Source organism: Entelurus aequoreus, linkage group LG12 (assembly GCF_033978785.1).
Source record: "Entelurus aequoreus isolate RoL-2023_Sb linkage group LG12, RoL_Eaeq_v1.1, whole genome shotgun sequence".
Classification (NCBI taxonomy): domain Eukaryota; kingdom Metazoa; phylum Chordata; class Actinopteri; order Syngnathiformes; family Syngnathidae; genus Entelurus; species Entelurus aequoreus.
Window position 1 is genome coordinate 36266331 of NC_084742.1, and position 22258 is coordinate 36288588.

The 22258-nt window shown below is 40.8% G+C and overlaps 1 protein-coding gene across 1 annotated transcript in view; it reads right to left on the minus strand.

The window, feature by feature from the left end:
- LOC133662164 (tumor necrosis factor ligand superfamily member 10-like) overlaps nt 1-22258 on the minus strand; it is an 80471-nt gene that overhangs the window by 16039 nt on the left and 42174 nt on the right. The window contains exon 2 of the mRNA XM_062065899.1: nt 15052-15195. Coding sequence (XP_061921883.1) covers nt 15052-15195 — 144 coding nt within the window. The remainder of the gene's footprint in view (nt 1-15051; nt 15196-22258) is intronic.

The window sequence follows — 22258 nt, forward strand, 5'->3', positions numbered from 1 at the left end:
CCATGCAAGGCGCTAACCAGCACCCATCAGGAGCAAGGGTGAAGTGTAGATACACTTTGATTGATTGATTGACTTTGAGCTTAGCAGTGCTGACATTACATTCGGGGCAGCCTAGCTCGGTTGGTAGAGTGGCCGTGCCAGCAACTTGAGGGTTCCAGGTTCGATTCCCCCTTCCGCCATCCTAGTCACTGCCGTTGTGTCCTTGGGCAAGACACTTTACCCACCTGCTCCCAGTGCCACCCACACTGGTTTAAATGTAACTTAGATATTGGGTTTCACTATGTAAAGCGCTTTGAGTCACTAGAGAAAAGCGCTATATAAGCACACTCACACACTCATTTTTAAAAAGGGTATTATGCTATGTTTGCCTATCCACTGAAAAAAAACACAATGATCACTGCAGCTGACTGATTGATAGTTGGCAGATCTTTATTTCAAGATGTGTAGCTAAGTTTGCTCTTCAAGAAGTTGTCCACCGTGAAGTAGTGGGCATATACTGTAACTGTACACGGGGCGAGTTTATCTAGCTCAGGGGTGTCAAACTCAAATACAGAGTGGGCCAAAATTTAAAACTGAACAAAGCCGCGGGCCAAGGTTGAACAAATTAACCTTTTAATAGGGACCCAAACAAGTTTTGCATTGAATATTGAACAAGCAAGGCTTATATAACTTTATAATGACAAAAAGAAATCGAGTTTCAAATAATAATAATAATAATTACAAAATATCAATGGCATATCAAATACAATTTAAATAAAAATTGAATTCCTCTTTTCTATTTGCAGCCTTCTGAGGTAAATATCAACATTAACTTTTTCCACAGGCTAATAAATTTGAAAATAAAATAACAATGAATAAACCAACCATTCAGGACTTTAAACTGCTCAGTTTGCAACACACTGATCTAATCTGATGTGCCCAAGCCAGATACTTGCCATCTTTTCTTGGATGCTAGTTCATTAATGTCGGGGCTCAGGCTTTGAGCTGAGGCAACCTTCATTATCAAACGAAGTTTGTTTGACATTATAAACCATGTCTCTCAGCTTTATAGTAAAATAATGTCAACATAAACTGAAGATGGTCAACTTTGACAGACAATTTAGACCCGGAAATGGGTCTAAATTTTTTTTTTTTTTTTTTTAACTTTGCAAAGATTCAAGTTAAAGTTAAAATCCCAACGATAGTCACACACACACACTAGGTGCGGTGAAATTACCCTCTGCATTTGACCCATCCCCATGTTCACCCCCTGGGAGCTGAGGGGAGCAGTGAGCAGCAGCAGTGGCCACGCTTGGGAATAATTTTGGTGATTTATCCCCCAATTCCAACCCTTGATGCTGAGTGCCAAGCAGGGAGGCAACGGGTCCCATTGTTATAGTCGTTGGTATGACTCGGCCGGGGTTTGAACTCACAACCTTCCAGTCTCAAGGCGGACACTCTAACCACAAGGCCACTGAGCAGGTATATGAGTCATTCTTCGTCGAAACGGGAATATATCAACTTCCTGACAGTCTGCATCCTAGTGAGAGCAGACATTGTACAGTAAGTGATGTTTAATTATGTTTGTTGGCTCTCATGAAGTATGCAGTGATGAAAAATCTGGGTAAAGTTACTTATTTCATTTTGGTAATTTTGTTATTGTATTGAATGATGTGTTTGCCATTCATATTACTCTCAAACATGCATCTAATCCCTTCAAACCACGCCCCCTGTGCGCAAACAAGTGCCCCCCCCACACACACTTATGAAATCCAAAATGTTGTCCATTTCTCTGACCACAGAAACCCCCAAATTTTGAAGAAGTAGACCAGCTTAATTTTTTTAATCTTAATTTTGGAAAAAAATGGTCAGATTTTACAATCTAGAAACTTCCCTATTTTATCTTTTCATGAACATGAGGCAAGATTACCAAACACACGCGAGTGTCCCACAGGGGGCGTGGGGCCTCTGGTTTGTCCCCCGTTTGCACCTGATGTGAGGATCACATTTCCATCAGCGAGTCCACAATGTTTTTTGTTTTTTTTTCAAACCCCCTGACACTTTCTGACCGTGACGAGGAAAGGTATGCGAAGTGTAACTTTTTTTCAACTTGACACGTCGTAAAGCATCGCACTCCTTGCAAACCTGGACTCATTCAGCTTTTCTTCCCCGCAGTCGCGTGGGGGCCCGGACGACGGAAACATGTAAAGAAGAGGCGTACTTTTCTCAGAATCTGGATTGTGTTTCACTTTTATTTTACTTTCTAGGTTTGCTTGACCTCCTAAGTAGTCCCGCCCCCCACCCCTACTCGGTCCCATGATATGAGAATATGACATCATTGTTGTTATGAGCTCGTCCTGTGGCTGTTGTGTGGTGCGGTGTGTCTTGTGCTACTGCAGGGAAATTCCCAGAGTCGCGACGGAATGAGCCATTTAATTAGTTGAAGGTGACCTTTGTGACGCTTGTGAGTCCAGACAGGATGCTCATAGGGTCTTTGTGTTTGTGTAGTGGCCGTGCATACGCGAGTGTGTCGGGGACTTTACAGCTCCGAGTGAGATAACGGTCTCTCTTTTTGCGCAGCGAGACCAAACCACAATTTTATCGCCCTAAAAAGCCGTGGCGATTACGTCCAACCGCCCTCCATCTCTTTGTTATGATCGGGATCAGATTAGCGGCCAAGGGGCTGATTTGCAGCGGTTATCGTCGTGACTTTAGGGCGGGGGTCAGCAACAGCCGCATGCGGCTCTTTGGTGCCGCCCTAGTGGCACCAATGATGCCTGGAGCATTTTTAAAAAAGGATTGAAAATGGAAAAAGATGGAGGAAAAATTATTTTTTTGTTTTAGTATGTTTTTTGTTTGAGGACAAACATGACACAAACCTTCCCAATTGTTAGAAAGGCCACTTTTGAATATGTTTGTGTTTATGCTTCACTGATGAGAGTATTTGGTGGACATCGTTTTGTCCTACTAATTTCGGCGGTTCTTGAACTCACCATAGTGTGGACTGTGACGCAACAGTTTGTTTATATGTAAAATCTTCCACTCCTTGTCTGTCTCATTTTGTGCACCAAATGTTTTATGCTGTGCGTGAATGCACAACGGTGCGCTTTGTTGATGTCATTGACTTGTTGGAGTGCTAATCAGGCATATTTGGCAAGCTAATCAATGCTAACATGATAGCTGTATGTACACATTGCATCATTATGCCTCACTTGTAGGTATATTTGAGCTCATTTAATATCCTTTGCTTTTATCCTCTTTGTATATCATTTAGTTTTGCATGTCTCATGACACATTTTAGATAGTTGTTTCTGTGCCATGTTGTTCCAGACCACAGCAAACATTACCTAGCTTGCCAAAGATTGTAATACATCTATTAAAAGAAGACAGCCTGCCGTTTCCTTTAACTTGGACACACACATCTATACCTTTGGCCATTAAAAGCCAGTAATTTCCATGAGTTATCTCACCTTCTGATTAGCCTCTGATTTACTAATAGTTTCTAATGTTGTAAAAATGTGTAGAATAAATATTATATTTAAACATTTCTGTCAACAAAGATTTGCTTCAGCCTGCGACACAAAATTATTTTGATAGTAGGCTATATAGACACTTACGTCATGTGTTGTCTTCATGATAACTCTTATATAAGACTTTTGAAGTCATTTTGATAGTAGGCTAATATAGCTAATATGGACACTTACATCATGTGTTACCATGAATTGATTAACGTGGACCCCGACTTAAACAAGTTGAAAAACTTATTCGGGTGTTACCATTTAGTGGTCAATTGTACGGAATATGTACTGTACTGTGCGATCTACTAATAAAAGTTTCAATCAACCAAAAAAGCCTTCATTACAAGACTTATATAAGACTTTTAATTTTTTGCGGCTCCGGACAGATTAGTTTTTTTGTATTTTTGGTCCAATATGGCTCTATCAACGTTTTGGGTTTCCAACCCCTGCTTTAGGGTCAATAAAAGAGAAGCTTTTTAAATGGAAGCAGTTAATGACAGAGGGTGAAATGTGAATGTTAATGAGGCGTGGAATTAAGCGCTTCGGGGTCATTGCAGACATTTTAATGGCTCCATGGAACACGGAATCTTTTATTTACGTTGGCGTCAAAGGTTAACGTACTACGGTGGAACCTCAATTCACGATCTTAATTGGTTCATGGGCAGAAAAGCTTGTAAATTCAAGCAACAATACTTAAGAAACAATGTAAATATGAATAATGGGTGCCAGCCTTGACAAAAGTCCATATTTTAGGAAAAGTTTGTACAATTTGAACACGATATAAAGAGCTACACAGTACTTTTTATCAAGCAAACATAACGAGGAAGTAGAGTTGTACGGTATACCGGTATTAGTGTAGTACCGCGATACTAATGAATCACATTCAGTACTATACCTAAAAAAAAACGCCCTTGGTGGATCGACACTTAACATCCACTGTAATGATACCAAGTACAGGAGCATATCTAGTCGATACTACTATGATTACGTCGATATTTTTGGCATCACATCTTCTTTGGTTTAAAAAAAAAATTATGTTATGTTTATAAACTCAGGAAATATGTCCTTGGACACATGAGGACTTTGAATATGACCAAAGTATGATCCTTTAAACAACTTGGTATCGGATTGATACTCAAATTTGTGGTATCATCCAAAATTAATGTAAAGCATCCAAATAACAGAAGAATAAGTGATTAATACATTTTAACAGAAGTGTAGATAGAACATGTTAAAAGAGAAAGTAAGCAGATATTAACAGTAAATTAACAAGTAGTTTAATAATTCATTTTCTACCACTTGTCCTTAATAATGTTGACAAAATAATAGAATGTAAAATGACACAATATGTTACTGCATATGTCAGCAGCTAAATTAGGAGCCTTTGTTTGCTTACTTACTAATAAAAGACAAGTTGTCTTGTATGTTAAGCTGCATTTAAAAGTCGATGGAAAAATTAGAGCCATTAGATATGTGTACGCTTTATTATCTGATGAGTCGACTAATCGTTAACATAATCGTTGACTAAAAGACTATCAAAATAATCGTTAGTTGCAGTCCTACTGCTCACCCAAAAAAATCTTCTTCAGCTCACCTGCAACACTGGCAGGGACAGACACTAAAAAACAGATTGTTTTTATTTTGTTTTTACTATTATTATTATTGTTATTATTATTATTTAGTTGTAACTCATTAGGATCGCACACAATTTCATTGTACTCTCTACAATAACATTAATAGAGATTCTGATTCGGACTATAGAAAACGAAAAAAATATGGTAGAAATCGCGCGTGTGACTGCTGAAAAGCTGACGCCAAACTGAAATGCTGAAAGTTAGCACGATAGCCAGATAGCGCCAGGTAACAAAAAATACAACTCATTAGGTGTATACCTGCAAAATTTGCAAGAAAAGTGAGCGTACTAACTTTTAGCTTGCATCAAGTGCAAAAATGTTTGACTCTGTGGTAGTGTTGTCCCGATACCATTATTTTGGTACCAAAACCAAAATTATTTTCTTAATAAAGGGGATCACAAAATATTGCATTATTGGCTTTATTTTAACAAAAAGTCCTACGGTACATTAAACATGTTTCTTATTGCACGTTTGTCCTTAAATAAAATAGTGAACATACAAGACAACTTGTCTTTTAGTAGTAAGTAAGCAAACAAAGGCTCCTAATTTAGTCTGCTGACGTATGCAGTAACATATTGTGTCATTTACCATTCTATTATTTTGTCAACATTATTAAGGACAAGTGGTAGAAAATGAATTATTAATGTACTTGTTCATTTCCTGTTAATATCTGCTTATTTTCTCTTTTAACATGTTCTATCTACACTTCTGTCAAAATGTAATAATCACTTATTCTTCTTTTGTTTGATACTTTACATTAGTTTTGGATGATATCACAAATTTAGGTATCAATCCGATACCAAGTCGTTACAGGATCATACATTGGTCATATTCAAAGTCCTCATGTGTCTAGGGACATATTTGCTCAGTTTATAAACATAATCCATCCATCCATCCATCCATTTTCTACCGTTTGTTCCTTTTGGGGTCGCAGGGGGTGCCGTAGCCTATCTCAGCTGCATTCAGGCGGAAGGCGGGGAACACCCTGGACAAGTCGCCACCTCATCACAGGGCCAACACAGATAGACAGACAACATTCACACTCACATTCACATTCACACACTAGGGCCAAAAAAACCCCAAATATAAACATAATATACATTTAAAAAAAACGAAAGAAGATGTGAAGCCAAAAAATATCAATGTAACCATAGTAGTATCGACTAGATACGCTCCTAACTTGGTATCATTACAGTGGATGTTAGGTGTAGATCCACCAATGGCGTTTGTTTACATTTTGATGCCGGTGAGCTACGGTGTGTAGTGAAGCATGTTTAGCTATTCCTCGTCCTGCAGGGATGATACTTGTAAGAAACATACTTTATTTGTCGCCATGGAGGCGAGGATTAGTGATTTAGAAGTAGCTACAACACTGCCGACTCCGGATGGACTTTAGCCGCTAGCTAGCTAGCCATGTCTTAAAGCACCTCTTCCTGAGGGCGATTCAGTGTTATAACTTCAACTTTATCTTTATATTTGAAGCCAAAATGCGCCCGTTCTCCCTTTTCTGTGTACACACTGTGTCTGCTTGTAAGTACTCTGTGATTATGCGCTGCCGAACATGCCCGTCTGCTCGTAAACACGACGTGACGACGACGGTGGGGCGGGGAGGTGGTGCACCGTTATATTTCAGAGGGGGTATAGTACCGAATAGGATTCATTAGTATCGTGGTACTATACTAATACTGGTATACTATACAACCCTACTTTGTAGGCTACCTGTAAAATTAGCTAAAAAAAGCTAGCATACTTACAGTTTTCATGCATCCAATCAGTCATCCGCTCATTCATTCAATGTGGGAATGCTATAAAGTGTGGCTGACTTGGCTCAACTTGGCCACTATGTTTTTGTCGTCATCATTTTCAATTCGCCAAGATGCTGCATGTATACTTAAGCCGGGGTCAGGACGCAGGACAAGAGTGGGAGTGGCTTATCTTGCCTCACTGAAATGACGCAGCAGTTGACGCCACCTGTTGCTTTGCCATGCATTTTAAGCACAGGAATGTGTTGTCCAGTGCCCCGATGACACTGCAGTGTGCTTCTTGCACATGCAGCACCCTGCTATTGATTGTTTTTTTTAAAATTTCAAACCAGCCTTGAGAAAATGATGCAGGGTGGAACAACGTTGATGATGTCACTGAGCGAGCACCGCCAGCATTTCTCACACAAAGCCTAGTCTATAAAATCCGCTACACCTCCCTGATACCAAAGTACATGTCAAACTACTTCCTTAACGTAAATGACCGCCATAACCACAACACCAGGGGGAGCTCCACTAACCACGTTAAACCCAGATTCCGAACTAACAAAGGTCTTAACTCATTCTCTTTCTATGCCACATCAATATGGAATACACTCCCAACAGGTGTAAAAGAAAGTGCATCTCTATCCTCCTTCAAAACCGCACTGAAAGAACACCTCCAGGCAACTTCAACCCTAAACTAACACCCTCCCTTCCACATCATACCTCTTTGGATTGTAAATAATCAAATGTAAATAATCAAATGTAGACACTTTTTCTTATACTTTCTGATCTCTCTCTGTGTCCACTACTTGCTGTACATATCCTACCAAGTCAGCCCTACACTGTTTCAATGTCCATTTCTCTGATGATGCAATTGTTGATGACTGAAGTGTTGATACCAACCAAACCTAAACCCCCCAATTTACCACACCCCGCAATGTAAATAATGTAAATAATTCAATGTATATACTCTGATGATTATCTTGTGTGATGACTGTATTATGATGATAGTATATATCTGTATAATGAATCAATTTAAGTGGACCCCGACTTAAACAAGTTGAAAAACTTATTTGGGTGTTACCATTTAGTGGTCAATTGTACAGAATATGTACTTCACTGTGCAATCTACTAATAAAAGTTTCAATCAATCAATCAATAGGGCAAGCCGGCAAAGTGCATTAGAGACTCACACAAAGCCCAGTAACACAAGTGAAACAGAGCTATACCTGGGGGCGGTATGGCTCGGTTGGTAGAGTGGCCGTGCCAGCAACTTGAGCGTTCCAGGTTCGATCCCCGCTTCCGCCATCCTAGTCCCTGCCGTTGTGTCCTTGGGCAAGACACTTTACCCACCTGCTCCCAGTGCCACCCACACTGGTTTAAATGTAACTCAGATATTGGGTTTCACTATGTAAAAGCGCTTTGAGTCACTAGAGAAAAGCGCTATATAAATATACTTCACTTCACTAACAAACTTGGCTCTCATAAATTCTTTTTTTTTGTGGTTTTTCAAGTCTGCTGAGAGACTGATTCACTTTCTTTTGTTTAAAGTCCCACCAGTTGAGTCCTGGATGTAATTTCCACTCGTCTATGGTGTGAAAGTGCTGAGGTGGTGATTGAAACCAGACTTAAGTCCTTCCGGGGAATTTCTTTTTGCATAAATATTGGATCTAGATAGCTGCGAGTGAGCTTCCCGCTGAGTTCTTGTTATCCGTTTTAATTTGGATGACACTCCAATGATTTAGTATCACTAATGCATTTCGTTTGTGAGCAAAGCCTCCAAATCCACACTTGATTTGAATTCTTTACTACCAGCACAGCTTTTATTTCCTTTTTAGAAGGATTAAAGTTGCTCCTGAGTTTCTTTTTCGATCTCTCATCTGCTCTCACTTTGCACTTCCCGTCTTTTCACCCACATCATTAATAGTCCCTGGTCTCGTCTTCCTACATGCACTCTTTTTTTTCTGCCTGACCTTTGACACAGCATTTACTGCTGGCTGAAATTCTAATACTTGACGTAAACAAGATTTCCTTTGAATGTCCAATATTATATCATACAGTGGAACCTCCATTTAGTCTATTTGTGTCCTTTTTGGTTTACAAACGTTTACAACGCGCCTTTTGTCAAGGCTAGAACCAATTATCCATATTTACATTGATCCTTATGGGGAATTCTGCTTCACTATACAAACTTTTGGATTTACAAACCATGTTCAAGAACCAAGTAAGTTTGTGAATCCAGGTTTCACCTTTGTTTAGTCTCCAACAGAGTGTAACTCCAAAAAGCACTATTGTGTGCTTTATCTGCGTTTTACATACTCTTACAAAGGAGTGGAACAGAAGGACACAATGTTAGCATAGCTAGCTGGATGTCAGTGCTAACATGACATTTTAACAGCAATATCATGCTAGGTTAGCATATTCGCTGAAGAAAAACAACATGATAAAACTTACAAATTCTATAAGCTGACTGATAGATAGTTGGCAGAGCTTTATTTTAAGATGTGTAGGAAGCCTGCTCCCCCCGCCCACTCACGTTTGGTGCTCATAAACAGACTCCAAAGATACATAATACTTATAGAACCTCTTTAAAAAAGGCCCTTTTCTAAGGTAGGGGACCTTTTTAAATGTTTATCGAACAACCCAAAGATGGCCGTGTCATCAACACAACAATGAGCTCAATCAGCTTGTGTCTGAAAAAATAGCATCACATCTAAAAATAGCTGCAGATAGAATTTAGTGCTACACTTGCGGCGTCAGCCTCTCACTGGTCAACTTAAATGATACGAGCTAACCACTATCCTATATTCCCGGACTTTATTTCAGCGACTAGAAAAATAATAAACAGATAAAACACACACACACACGCACACACATACACACCGGGTCTTTGATGTAAACAATAATGAAGGTCAGTGGTGTTTATATGAGTCACTGCTGGCCGCCTGACAGAGCAGCAACAATTCCCGCCCGTCAGCACCGAGACGTCGCTCTAACAAAAACACGTCGGCATTAACTGCACAACCGCTTCCAATTGGGTCGTCACGCCTATTTTCCAGCCGGGACGAGAGTCTAAAATCACCGGCATTGGACACGCTTTGCTCTGGTGTCCTCTGTCAGGGATTGTGATGGCTCCACAAGTGAGCCAAGGAATCCGCCACGTGTGTCCCGTCACACACCGTGTGTGTTCCGCGGAACGCAATCGGTCGCACCCAAAAGCTCCCCCCCGCTGCGACCTCTGCAGATGTTCCCCCATGAGACCGGATTCCTTCGCTACTACGTTTACATGCACTGAACTATTGCATCAACTGGCTTGAAAGCTGCTTTTTAAAAACAGATGTAAACACCCTTATTAGAATGACTCTACAAATCAGATTAACATACCTAGACTATGCAATTGGAAACCAGTTCTCTCTTGCATGTATACTTTTAGATAAAGCAAATAGTATTAAAGCATACTATAAAATAAAAACTTACCTGTTACCGTATTTTTCGGAGTATAAGGCGCACTTAAGATCCTTTGATTTTTCTCAAAACTCGACATTGCGCCTTATAGTCCGGTGCGCCTAATGTACGGAATCATTTTGGTTGTGCTTACCGACGTTGAAGCTATTTTATTTGGTACGTGGTGAAATGATAAGTGTGACCAGTAGATGGCAGTCACACACTCAATTAAACAACACCAAAATTGTATGTATTCCATTGAAAATATAGAACATTACACAAGGGGCTCAAAAATCTATGAAAATGTTTTAGTACGACTTTGGTAAGCTATGAAGCCGCACCGCTTGATGGATTGTACTGTGCTTCAACATACGAGTATCATTATGGTGTGTGTATAAGGTAAGACATTATCTGTTTCTTTCGCTATTTTACCGAAAAACAACTTTTCTTACTTTCTGGTACCTGCTGATCTTTATTTGGGATCTGCATAAGTCCTGAAAATTTGCGCGCGTCCGCCTTTGTAGTCCGTGCCGACACCGTAGTCGATAAGCTTCTTCTTTTTCTCTATCTTCCTGCTATGTGACATTCATCCTTCGCTGTTGCCATTTCTAATATAAAGTAGCGTAAATTTCTTACTTATATCTGTCAGTAAACTCGCCATGAAAGCGCTAAAACATACCGGTGTAGTGAGTTTACATTATTCACCCAAGGAACTTTAGTTATTAGAGAGTTCCGGTCGGACGGTTTTTCACGGGACACATTTCCGGTGTTGTTATTGCACTATTGAGCCATGGACGAGGAGATGCTGCTCCGTTATTGATTGAAGTCAAGTCTGAATGTCATTAAAACAGTTAGCTCCATCTTTTGACTCTTCTTCCACTCCCGTCCTTACACGCTACACCTCTACAACAAAGAGGCAAATGATCTGTAAACCATAATCTATGCAACATTTTGACTAAAGAACCCACCATTACATGTTATGTAAACCACAAGGAAGTGCTTTAAATTTAGAAAAAAAAAAAATAGTAATATGACTCTTTTAATGAGCCTTATAATCCGGTGCGCCTTTTGTATGAAAACAGACCTGACGAGACCCGCTCATTGGCAGTGCGCCTTATAATCCGGTGCGCCCTATGGTCCAGAAAATACGGTAAATAAGTGTCAGAATGTGCTCAAAGACGACACTTTAATAAGTGACGTAGCACTTAAGCACATGTAGAAATGTATCAAATAGCCACATTTTGACATCAACATGTTTTTGTATTCAAAATGGAATAAAAGCAGAGTTGAATAATAAAATAATGTGTTTTGTTAAATAACAATAAATATATAACATAAAAAGTTTGCCTCTCAGTAACTGCATTTTAGTGAGAAAAACATTGCATGCAACATCATTAATCATACTATATATAGTGACATAATGTAATGTCCATATGCAACAATCTAATGTCACTGCCATGTAATCCAGCGATCCAATTTTTTTCCCCAATGCCTTTGAGTATCAGCATAACCACAAGAAGCAAAGCAGATGGAATTTAAAAACACATTACGAAATTACTGACAACACAGAAGAGCTGTGGAAACAATTAGACCCGAGAGTGACAGCTACTATCGCAGACATAAATAGATAGAACTGCACGCTGCAGCAGCCATGCTAAGCGACTTGCCGACATGGCGCCATCATAGCGTGGTCCACTCTATGGTAGGTATGGTCTTTATTGTCATTGCACAATTACAACGCAACTTTGTTTTCAGCACAAACCCGTTCAAGATTAGACAAACAAACAGCAGGGTTACAGAACAAGAACACTGATGGGTCTACCATTGAAGGCAATTAGAGATGTCCGATAATATTGGCCTGCCAATATTATCGGCCGATAAATGCTTTAAAATGTAATATCGGAAATTATCGGTATCGTTTTTTTTATTATCGGTATCGTTTTTTAATTTTTTTATTAAATCAACATAAAAAACACAAGATACACTTACAATTAGTGCACCAACCCAAAAAACCTTCCTCCCCCACTTACACTCATTCACACAAAAGGGTTGTTTCTTTCTGTTATTAATATTCTGGTTCTTACATTTTATATCGATATATATCAATACAGTCTGCAAGGGATACAGTCCGTAAGCACACATGATTGTGCGTGCTGCTGGTCCACTAATAGTACTAACCTTTAACAAGTAATTTTACTCATTTTCATTAATTACTAGTTTCTATGTAACTGTTTTTATATTGTTTTACTTTCTTCAATTCAATACATTTTTTAAAATGTATTTATCTTATTTTATTTTATTAGTATTTAAAAAAAGGACCTTATCCTCACCATACCTGGTTGTCCAAATTAGGCATTAAAATGTGTTAATTCCACGACTGTATATATCAGTATCGGTTGATATCGGTATCGGTTGATATCAGTATCAGTAATTAAAGAGTTGGAAAATATCGGAATATCGGATATCGGCAAAAAGCCATTATTAGACATCCCTAAAGGCAATGCAATATAATGTGATAATAAATCATAACTTGCTTTATTCTCAACTCATTTTCATGCGGTTTACTTTTTTTCCCCCCCTATCAACGCCAAATCATGTTAAATTAACGCACAATATTTCATTTTAAAACGTTCAACAAATTTACCTGTAAAAAGGTTATTCCCAGTGGCTTGGTTTTAAACATATTTTCGCATCCGTACGCAGCACAATGTGAAGTGAAGTGGGAAGTAAATTATATTTATATAGCACTTTTCTCTAGTGACTCAAACCACTTTACATAGTGAAAACCATTATCTAAGTTACATTTAACCAGTGTGGGTGGGCACTGGGAACAGGTGGGTAAAGTGTCTTGCCCAAGGGACACAATGGCAGTGACTAGGTGGCGGAAGCGGGATCGAACCCGCACCCTAAGTTGCTGGCACAGCCGCTGTACCAAACGAGCCACGCAGCTCCAAAATGTGCCGACATTCTGTCTTCGTTTCTGTGCCATCTACAACAATAAAATGCTGACACTTTCCCCCATAGAGCTTAGGCTCGCCGTAGGCACCAGTGGCGTGCGGTGAGGTTCATGTCAGGTGAGGCACTGACTTCATCACAGTCAGATTTACAAACATATGAACCCTAAAGAGTATCTTATTCACCATTTGATTGGCAGCAGTTAACGGGTTATGTTTAAAAGCTCATTCCAGCATTCTTCCCTGCTTGGCACTCAGCATCAAGGGTTAGAATTGGGGGTTAAATCACCAAAAATTATTCCCAGGCACGGCGCCGCTGCTGCCCACTGCTCCCCTCACCTCCCAGTGGGTGAACAAGGGGATGGGTCAAATGCAGAGGACAAATTTCACCACACCTAGTGTGTGTGTGACAATCATTGGTATACTTAACTTTAACTTTACACTTACAAACTGTAGCACACAAAAAAGCACATTTAATAAAAAACGTTATTATGGTCTTACCTTTACTTATAAGTGCGGGAGCAGTGGTGTTCGTGTTGGAAGAGTTGTAAATGAATGAAATATGAAATCTGCGCTTCAGTCTGCAGGTGTACCTAATGTTGTGTCCCTGTTCACATCTCCTCCGTCGCGCCGCGCGAGCATTGTTGTTTTTGCACTTTTTGGCTTCTTGTTAAGTGACTTTTTTTGGGTGGATTCGGTCTTGCACGTGGAGGGTTTGGGTGTGGGCTTTGGTTGGTGTGGCGCTCCCGTCGGGCGGTGCATTCTGCGGCGGACATGCTTGGCACCAGGAGGCGGGGTTATGAGACGAGCCTCCAGTTTTATGATCGCTCAGCACAAGAAATACGTTACACACATACAGTTGTTGACATTATATACCTCAGCTAACTAAACTATGGAAATGTATAATATAATTCATATAGCAATACGGTCTCACTGCACAGCAGGCCAGCAGTTAGCCGAATCATTGCGCACAATCCATGTTGAGGCACAACTGAGTGACGTACCTCAACTGGCTGCTGATCACCGCACCGTCTCTTCTCAGTATTTGAACGGCAAATGTGAAAATAAAAATAAAAATAATCTAAAACTGGTGAAGTTAAATGGAAAATAACTTTAGTATAATCACTGGATACATATAACAATTTAATAAATTTTTTTTCTTTTTACTTTTTTTTTCTTTCCATGATGGCAGGTGAGGCCCCGCCTCCCCTGCCTCTAGTGACTGCACGCCACTGGTAGGCACGCAGCTCAAAGGGCCGCGTTGTTTGGAGTTGTACTTATGGCTATTTAATTTGAGCATTTTCCTGCTAAAACCCACAATCCCACATAATTAAACAAGCTGAATGACCACAATCGCCCCCTAGCTTTTTGGAGGGATACACCATTTGGCCAACCGTTGGATTAGAGATAGTGCATGTTGACTTCACATACAGTAGTGCATAAAACGTACTGACTAGTGGTGTGACGAGATTAAACAATATTTTTAGTTGAGAGAAAATTCAGCCAGAAGTTGTTTTTTTATTAGTCAAAAGAATATCCGTCTGGCTTATACCAAGAGCTGTTCTTAGGAAAATACAGAATCAGAATAATATAAAGGGACAATTCTGGCCCCTCGATCCTTAGCTTTTTTGAAACCTGACCTCGATATATTTAATTTAGTTGAATATCCCTGGTCTATGGTCACACTTCTAGTACTGAGTCAATCAGGCTCCATCTGCTCTTCATGTCCACGTTTGGTAGCACCAACAATGCACTGGCTCACTTGTGTTGATGTTACCTTGGAGATGTAGGCTTTGATGCCCTCGGCCAGCTTAATGCAGGGTTCTCCCAGGACCTGGGCCAGCTGGTCAGGGATGTCCTGGTCCAGAGCGTTGAGTAGACTCAGGCACTTGAGCTCCTCTGTAACACCTTGACTGCGCACCTGTAAGACATGAACACACGGGAATGTAAGAAAACACTCTCTGACCCATCACTAAGACAAGTCTTCTTCTTTTAGGGAAATTTGAAAAAAACACAAAAAACTGTTAATTGTACCGACCTGGGGAACATCATTCACTCTCTCTGATTGTATTGGAATATTCATAACAAATGTGTTTTTCAAGCTCATCTTTACTTTTTCTTCCAAAATCCATGGGAGACTTGTTTCGAGTTCTGCCTCCATCTAAGTGCTTACATTCCTCACAATCAAAAATGCGAGGAACTAAACTAACTAAACTATCAGTGTGTGTAGAGTCACTTGTATGGGTGAGGGCCGACATCCGGGCAACTGAGCTACATACGGGTTCTTCGAGCCATAGCAACCAGACTGGCGTTGAAAACAAACCGTTGCCATTACTCTTTAACCTGTCGACCTACGCTGGTTAAACCCGTCATTCTGCCTCCAAAATGCTGAAAAACTGTGTTGTTTTTCGTTGTGCTAACCACAACTGGAAACAGGGAAAACAAAGGTTGTATTTTGTTCTGCCAAAGCGTGATAAAAGCCCACAGAGACGAGACAAATGGCTCGCAGCTTTACACTGGGAAAACGAGGACGGTTCTCACTGGAGTCCCCCAAAGTCCCGGGTCGTGTGTTCGGATCACTTCGTTTCTGGTAAATATAAGGAACAAAAATCCACCTTCTTAACCACAACTTGGCTATACGTCCGTGCTAATGTTGTACTTGTTGAATTTGTACCTTATAACGTTCGACAGCTGAAGTTGTTGTTGTACAAAAATAACATGCGGTATATACTATATAGTCTATAGCCTAGCTAGCTATTTTCGAAAACCGGACAACGAGAGGATACCGAAGGCAGCGTTAAGATGGACACCACCGGGAAAACGTAAGCCAGGGCGGCCAAAGAACACCTGGCGAAGAACAGTTGAAGGGGAGCTGAAAGAGATGAAGCTTACATGGGGCGAGGCACAGAGACGAGCACAGCAGCGAGATGAATGGCGTCGAGTCGTCGAAGCCTTATTTCCCATCCGGGAAGAAGAGGATTAAGTTAAGTAAGTAATATACTATATAGTCTATAGCCTAGCTAGCTATTTTCGAAAACCGGTTTCGTTTAAATTTGCACTTAACAGTTGGGTTTTTAAAAACCAATAAACCCGATAATTTTCATGTTGCCATTCAATACATGTAGCCCTCAAATCTCTCAATATTTTATACACTAACACTTTCTTGTTGTTGATAACTTCCGCGTCTTTCTTAGTAGCGCGCAGGCTAAGCTAACTAGCAAGCTAAGCTAAGCATGAGAAGCTTTAAAGTTCACTGAGACGAGTCTGACGCAAATAATACATTTTCGTTTTTTCACACGATATGCGAATAAGTAAACATGCGTAAATGAAGGATTTAACGCCGACTTCCAAGCCACAACGCTCGTTAAATGCTTTTTCTGTCAATGCTGTGTTCGCTGTGAGCTGGTTTGTTTTCAACGAATTCCCGGTTGCTAGGGGATTGGTAGGCGGAAGTGACGTAGGTCCGCCCTCACCCATTAGTTGTGTTGTAAGTAATACACAAAATAACAGTTCCTCTGCTCAAAACCTGAGTTTTCAGTCAGACGGTCCAAGCCCCGCCCTCCAGTCCAAGGCGCCCCATCACATGAAATCTCTGCCAGTAAATTGAAAGTGACAAAAACTGTTAAAAAAAAATGAAGATTGGTATTGAAAAACATGACATGGTACCAACATTTTTTTTTTTTTTTAATGTTTTGAGTCATTTTTACACTTCAGTGTCAATGTGACTTTTTCTACGATGCCATGTTTTTTGTCTTCCGATACTAAAACGTATTGTCAGTGTTTCTGCCTCCATAAAAACAAACGTTCCTCCCTTTTTTGTGTGCCGCGACTCCCACGTGGTATAAGAAATGTCAGGTCGGCCGTCTCTGGGAAGGGAGGGTGACGTGAACCCTTCAGGGAGGTTGCGAGCGTCACGGTCTGCGAGCGCCGCTAATGACTGTAACAAGCTGCCATGGGGAAAGATAACAGTGTTCCCTTTCTTCCCAATAATATCTTTCTACTCCACTTCTGTCTTTTCATGGAACTCCTTTGCTTTGTGCTTCCACAACCCCGCTCCCCTCCCTGCACCGATGCATGACGGGATCTCACAACCCTTGCGTGGCAAAGTGGCGGTGAGATGACTGGAAAGGGTTAGGAGTCTTTGAAAAGCGTCTGTCCGTCTCATTCTGTAAATAGAGTGACTCACCCCCCCGTCTGCATGGGGAGCTCTAATGAGATTCATATGTACGCCCGCGTTGTGCTGACAAGTAAAGTATACTTTCGTTTTTTTCCACACATAGTTTAGGTATCATAAAACTTTGGACAAAAATTTTGAATACGGGATGTGGTGTATAAAAACAAATAATCGCTTGTGCAAAAAGGACCGGGGTGTATAAATTATGGCATTAACAGTTGTGGCTGTAGGCAACCTCCTAATGTAGTGTTTTTTTATTGACTTCAGAAGATGGTAGTAGCTGTATTGTGCACTTTATTTATAAATACATGTTGAAACTCACGTGCTTCCTGTTTCCCAGCCTGCATTGTTGTGGATAATTGCTAACGTTACGTGTTACTTAAGAAAATAGATTCTGTTCTGTGTGTGTGTTTTCCCGACCTGTTTTGCACCCTGCTATTATTTGTGTGTTCCGTGTAATGACGCCAACGCTGCTTGCGTTTCTCGACAAGCTCTGGGTGTTGCAATAGGTTTCTGCAGGGTAAAGTACGCTGCTGTCACGCCAAATTTTCTTCCCCCTACAAAACCTTCCCCACCCATTTACTTCCGGGGTCATTTCCTCTTACGTCATTTCCTCTTACGATAGCACTTCGGCTTTGACTGCCCGTCGCTGGAAGGATACTTGTTTTTTTAAATTTTTTATAATATAGCGTTAACAAAATGTCTGTATTAATCGGACAAGTATTAATCGGACAAATTAACTTGAGGATATTCCTGACTGCACATTTGACTCGTGGACATATGCGGAAATGAATAACAGTGTACAAAAAGTTAATTCATTATCAATCAACATTATCAAACTTTATTAAAACTAAATTTATTCGTTAAATTCAGTTTTTTTTAGTTCCCTGTGTAAGTGAACTAAATTAAAATTACATTTATGTGAACTTAAATTTTTTTAGTTTCATTCGTTGTTTTTACGTCAGCACTCATGTTTCCCATAAATCCTGTTACTTTGGGAATGCATATGTGAACAAATACTCATTGCACATTTGACTACCGTACAGGACGGAGAATTAAACGATTTTTGATTTGTTTTCCACGGGTCAACACTACTTCAGGGTTAATTTCGATCGCTGTCAATGACGTAAGAGGAAATGACGTAAGTAAGAGGAAATGACGTAAAAGGAAATGACCCCGGAAGTAAATGGGGGGGGGGGGGGGGGGGGGGTTTGTAGGAGGAAAAAATTTGGCGTGACACTGCCATAAAAGTAGCGACAAGCAGTGTACTGGAAGTACCGGTAACGAAAGGAATAGTCATCAATTAGTTTATCAGTTCAGTTCAGTTTATTTATTTATATAGCACGTTAAAAAACAACCCCAGTTGGCCAAAGTGCTGTACAGAAATAGGATAGGGGTCACACAGTGTCACATTTACATCTTAAAACGGAAGGATGAATAAAATACAGTAGTAAAATATACCTTCAAAGAAGTGCAGAATATGTCACTTAAAATACTGTAATAAATAAATAAAAAGGATAAAACCAAAAAAATAAAACCAAACAAGACATAAAAACAACCAAGATATCCTGTCTAACTGGATGGGAATGCCAGGGAGTAAAAATATCTTTTTAGCCTAGATTTCAATTGGCTCAGAGACTGTGAGGACCTAATAGGTAATGGAAGGTTGTTAAATGGGTTATACTTTTATAGCGCTTTTCTACCTTCAAGGTACTCAAAGCGCTTTGACAGTATTTCCACATTCACCCATTCACACACTGATGACGGGAGCTGCCATGCAAGGCCCTAACCACGACCCATCAGGAGCAAGGGTGACGTGTCTTGCTCAAGGACACAACGGACGTGACTTGGTTGGTAGAAGGTGGGGATCAAACCAGGAAACCTCAGGTGGGTGGCACGGCCACGCTCCCAACCGCTGTTTCCCGTTCCATAGTCTGGGCCCTGCCACTGAAAAGGCTCCATCTCCTCTCGTTTTTAGCCTAGTTTTTGGGACAGCGAGGAGGAGCTGGTCTGAAGACCTCAGGCCTCTTCTACACTAAGGCCCCTTCTACACTAAGCCGGCTAAAGTTATCCAGGGTAAATCCCACCCACACACACACAATGGTCGTTTAAGACCCCCTCCCCCCCTCCGTCAGCCGGCGCAACGCGACCTAGTACGCATGCGCGGAAAATGCGTACGTCATAGTCACCTCCAGTGTTGCTTTGTGTGCAAGTTCTTATCTGAACAATATCCAGTGTTGTGGTATTTCAATTAACTGGAATCCAGTGTGTTGTGGGGCCCTATTGTAGTGAATCACACCTGAGCCATCATAAATTAATCAAATCTTTATTAGACACGTAAACAATGTGACAAAGAACATTTCACATCAATCAATCTAGAGATCTAGATATCAATCAATCAATCAATCAATGTTTATTTATATAGCCCTAAATCACAAGTGTCTCAAAGGGCTGTACAAGCCACAACGACATCCTCGGTACAGAGCCCACATACGGGCAAGGAAAAACTCACCCCAGTGGGACGTCGGTGAATGACTATGAGAAACCTTGGAGAGGACCGCATATGTGGGTAACCCCCCCCCTCTAGGGGAGACCGAAAGCAACGGATGTCGAGTGGGTCTGACATAACATTGTGAAAGTCCAGTCCACAGTGGATCCAACACATCAGCGGGAGTCCAGTCCACAGCGGGGCCAACAGGAAACCATCCCGAGCGGAGACGGGTCAGCAGCGCAGAGATGTCCCCAACCGATGCACAGGCTAGTGGTCCACCCGGGGTCCCGGCTCTGGACAGCCAGCACTTCATCCATGGCCACCGGACCTATGCAACTCCCCCTCGCAAGGGACAGGGGAGAAGAGGAGAGAAGAAAAGAAACGGCAGATCAACTGGTCTAAAAAAGGGGGGGTCTATTTAAAGGCTAGATTATACAAATGAGTTTTAAGATGGGACTTAAATGCTTCTACTGAGGTAGCATCTCTAACTGTTACCGGGAGGGCATTCCAGAGTACTGGAGCCCGAATAGAAAACGCTCTATAGCCCGCAGACTTTTTTTTGGCTCTGGGAATCACTAATAAGCCGGAGTTCTTTGAACGCAGATTTCTTGTCGGGACATATGGTACAATACAATCGGCGAGATAGGCTGGAGCTAAACCGTGTAATATTTTATACGTAAGTAGTAAAACCTTAAAGTCGCATCTTAAGTGCACAGGAAGCCAGTGCAAGTGAGCCAGTATAGGCGTAATATGATCAAACTTTCTTGTTTTTGTCAAAAGCCTTGCAGCCGCATTTTGTACCAACTGTAATCTTTTAATGCTAGACATAGGGAGGCCCGAAAATAATACGTTACAGTAATCGAGACGAGACGTAACGAACGCATGAATAATGATCTCAGCGTCGCTAGTGGACAAGATGGAACGAATTTTAGCGATATTACGGAGATGAAAGAAGGCCGTTTTAGTAACACTCTTAATGTGTGACTCAAACGAGAGAGTTGGGTCGAAGATAATACCCAGATTCTTTACCGAGTCTCCTTGTTTAATTGTTTGGTTGTCAAATGTTAAGGTGGTATTATTAAATAGATGTTGGTGTCTAGCAGGACCGATAATCAGCATTTCCGTTTTCTTAGCGTTGAGTTGCAAAAAGTTAGCGGACATCCATTGTTTAATTTCATTAAGACACGCCTCCAGCTGACTACAGTCCGGCGTGTTGGTCAGCTTTAGGGGCATGTAGAGTTGAGTGTCATCAGCATAACAGTGAAAGCTAACACCGTACTTGCGTATGATGTCACCCAGCGGCAGCATGTAAATACTAAAGAGTGCAGGGCCAAGAACCGAACCCTGGGGAACTCCGCACGTTACCTTGACATAGTCCGAGGTCACATTGTTATGGGAGACGCACTGCATCCTGTCAGTAAGATAAGAGTTAAACCAAGACAAGGCTAAGTCTGACATACCAATACGTGTTTTGATACGCTCTAATAAAATATTATGATCGACGGTATCGAAAGCGGCGCTAAGATCAAGAAGCAGCAACATAGATGACGCATCAGAATCCATCGTTAGCAATAGATCATTAGTCATTTTTGCGAGGGCTGTCTCCGTAGAGTGATTTGCCCTGAAACCGGATTGAAAAGGTTCACAGAGATTGTTAGTCACTAAGTGTTCATTTAGCTGCTGTGCAACAATTTTTTCGAGAATTTTGGAAATAAACGGAAGGTGGGAGACCGGTCGGTAGTTTACCATGAGGTCAGGATCGAGGTTAGGTCTTTTGAGCAGAGGATGAATAACCGCTATTTTGAATGCTAGGGGAACAGTGCCGGAGGAAAGTGATAAGTTTATAATATTTAACACTGATGGACCTAATAATACAAACAGTTCCTTGATAAGTTTCCCAGGAAGTGGGTCAAGTAAACATGTTGTTTGTTTTATCCCACTTACACGCTGTAATAATTCCTCTAATGTTATTTCATCAAAAATAGAGAGACTATTTTGGAGGGCAGTGTCCGTCGTATATACAGTCGTATTTGTGTTAAAAGAGCCCAGTTGTAGCTGGGATGCGTTGTCTTTAATCTCCTTTCTAATGAGTTCAATTTTCTTATTAAAGAAATTCATAAAATCATCTGCCGAGTGGGTGGAGCTACTGGGAGGAGTCCCTTGTTGGGTTAGCGATGCTACTGTACTAAACAGAAATTTAGGATCGTTTTTGTTGAGGCGGATGAGATTTGAGTAGTATTTAGCTTTAGCTAAGGTAAGCATGCGTTTATAAGTTATTAAACTATCACTCCATGCTTGATGGAAAACCTCAAGTTTAGT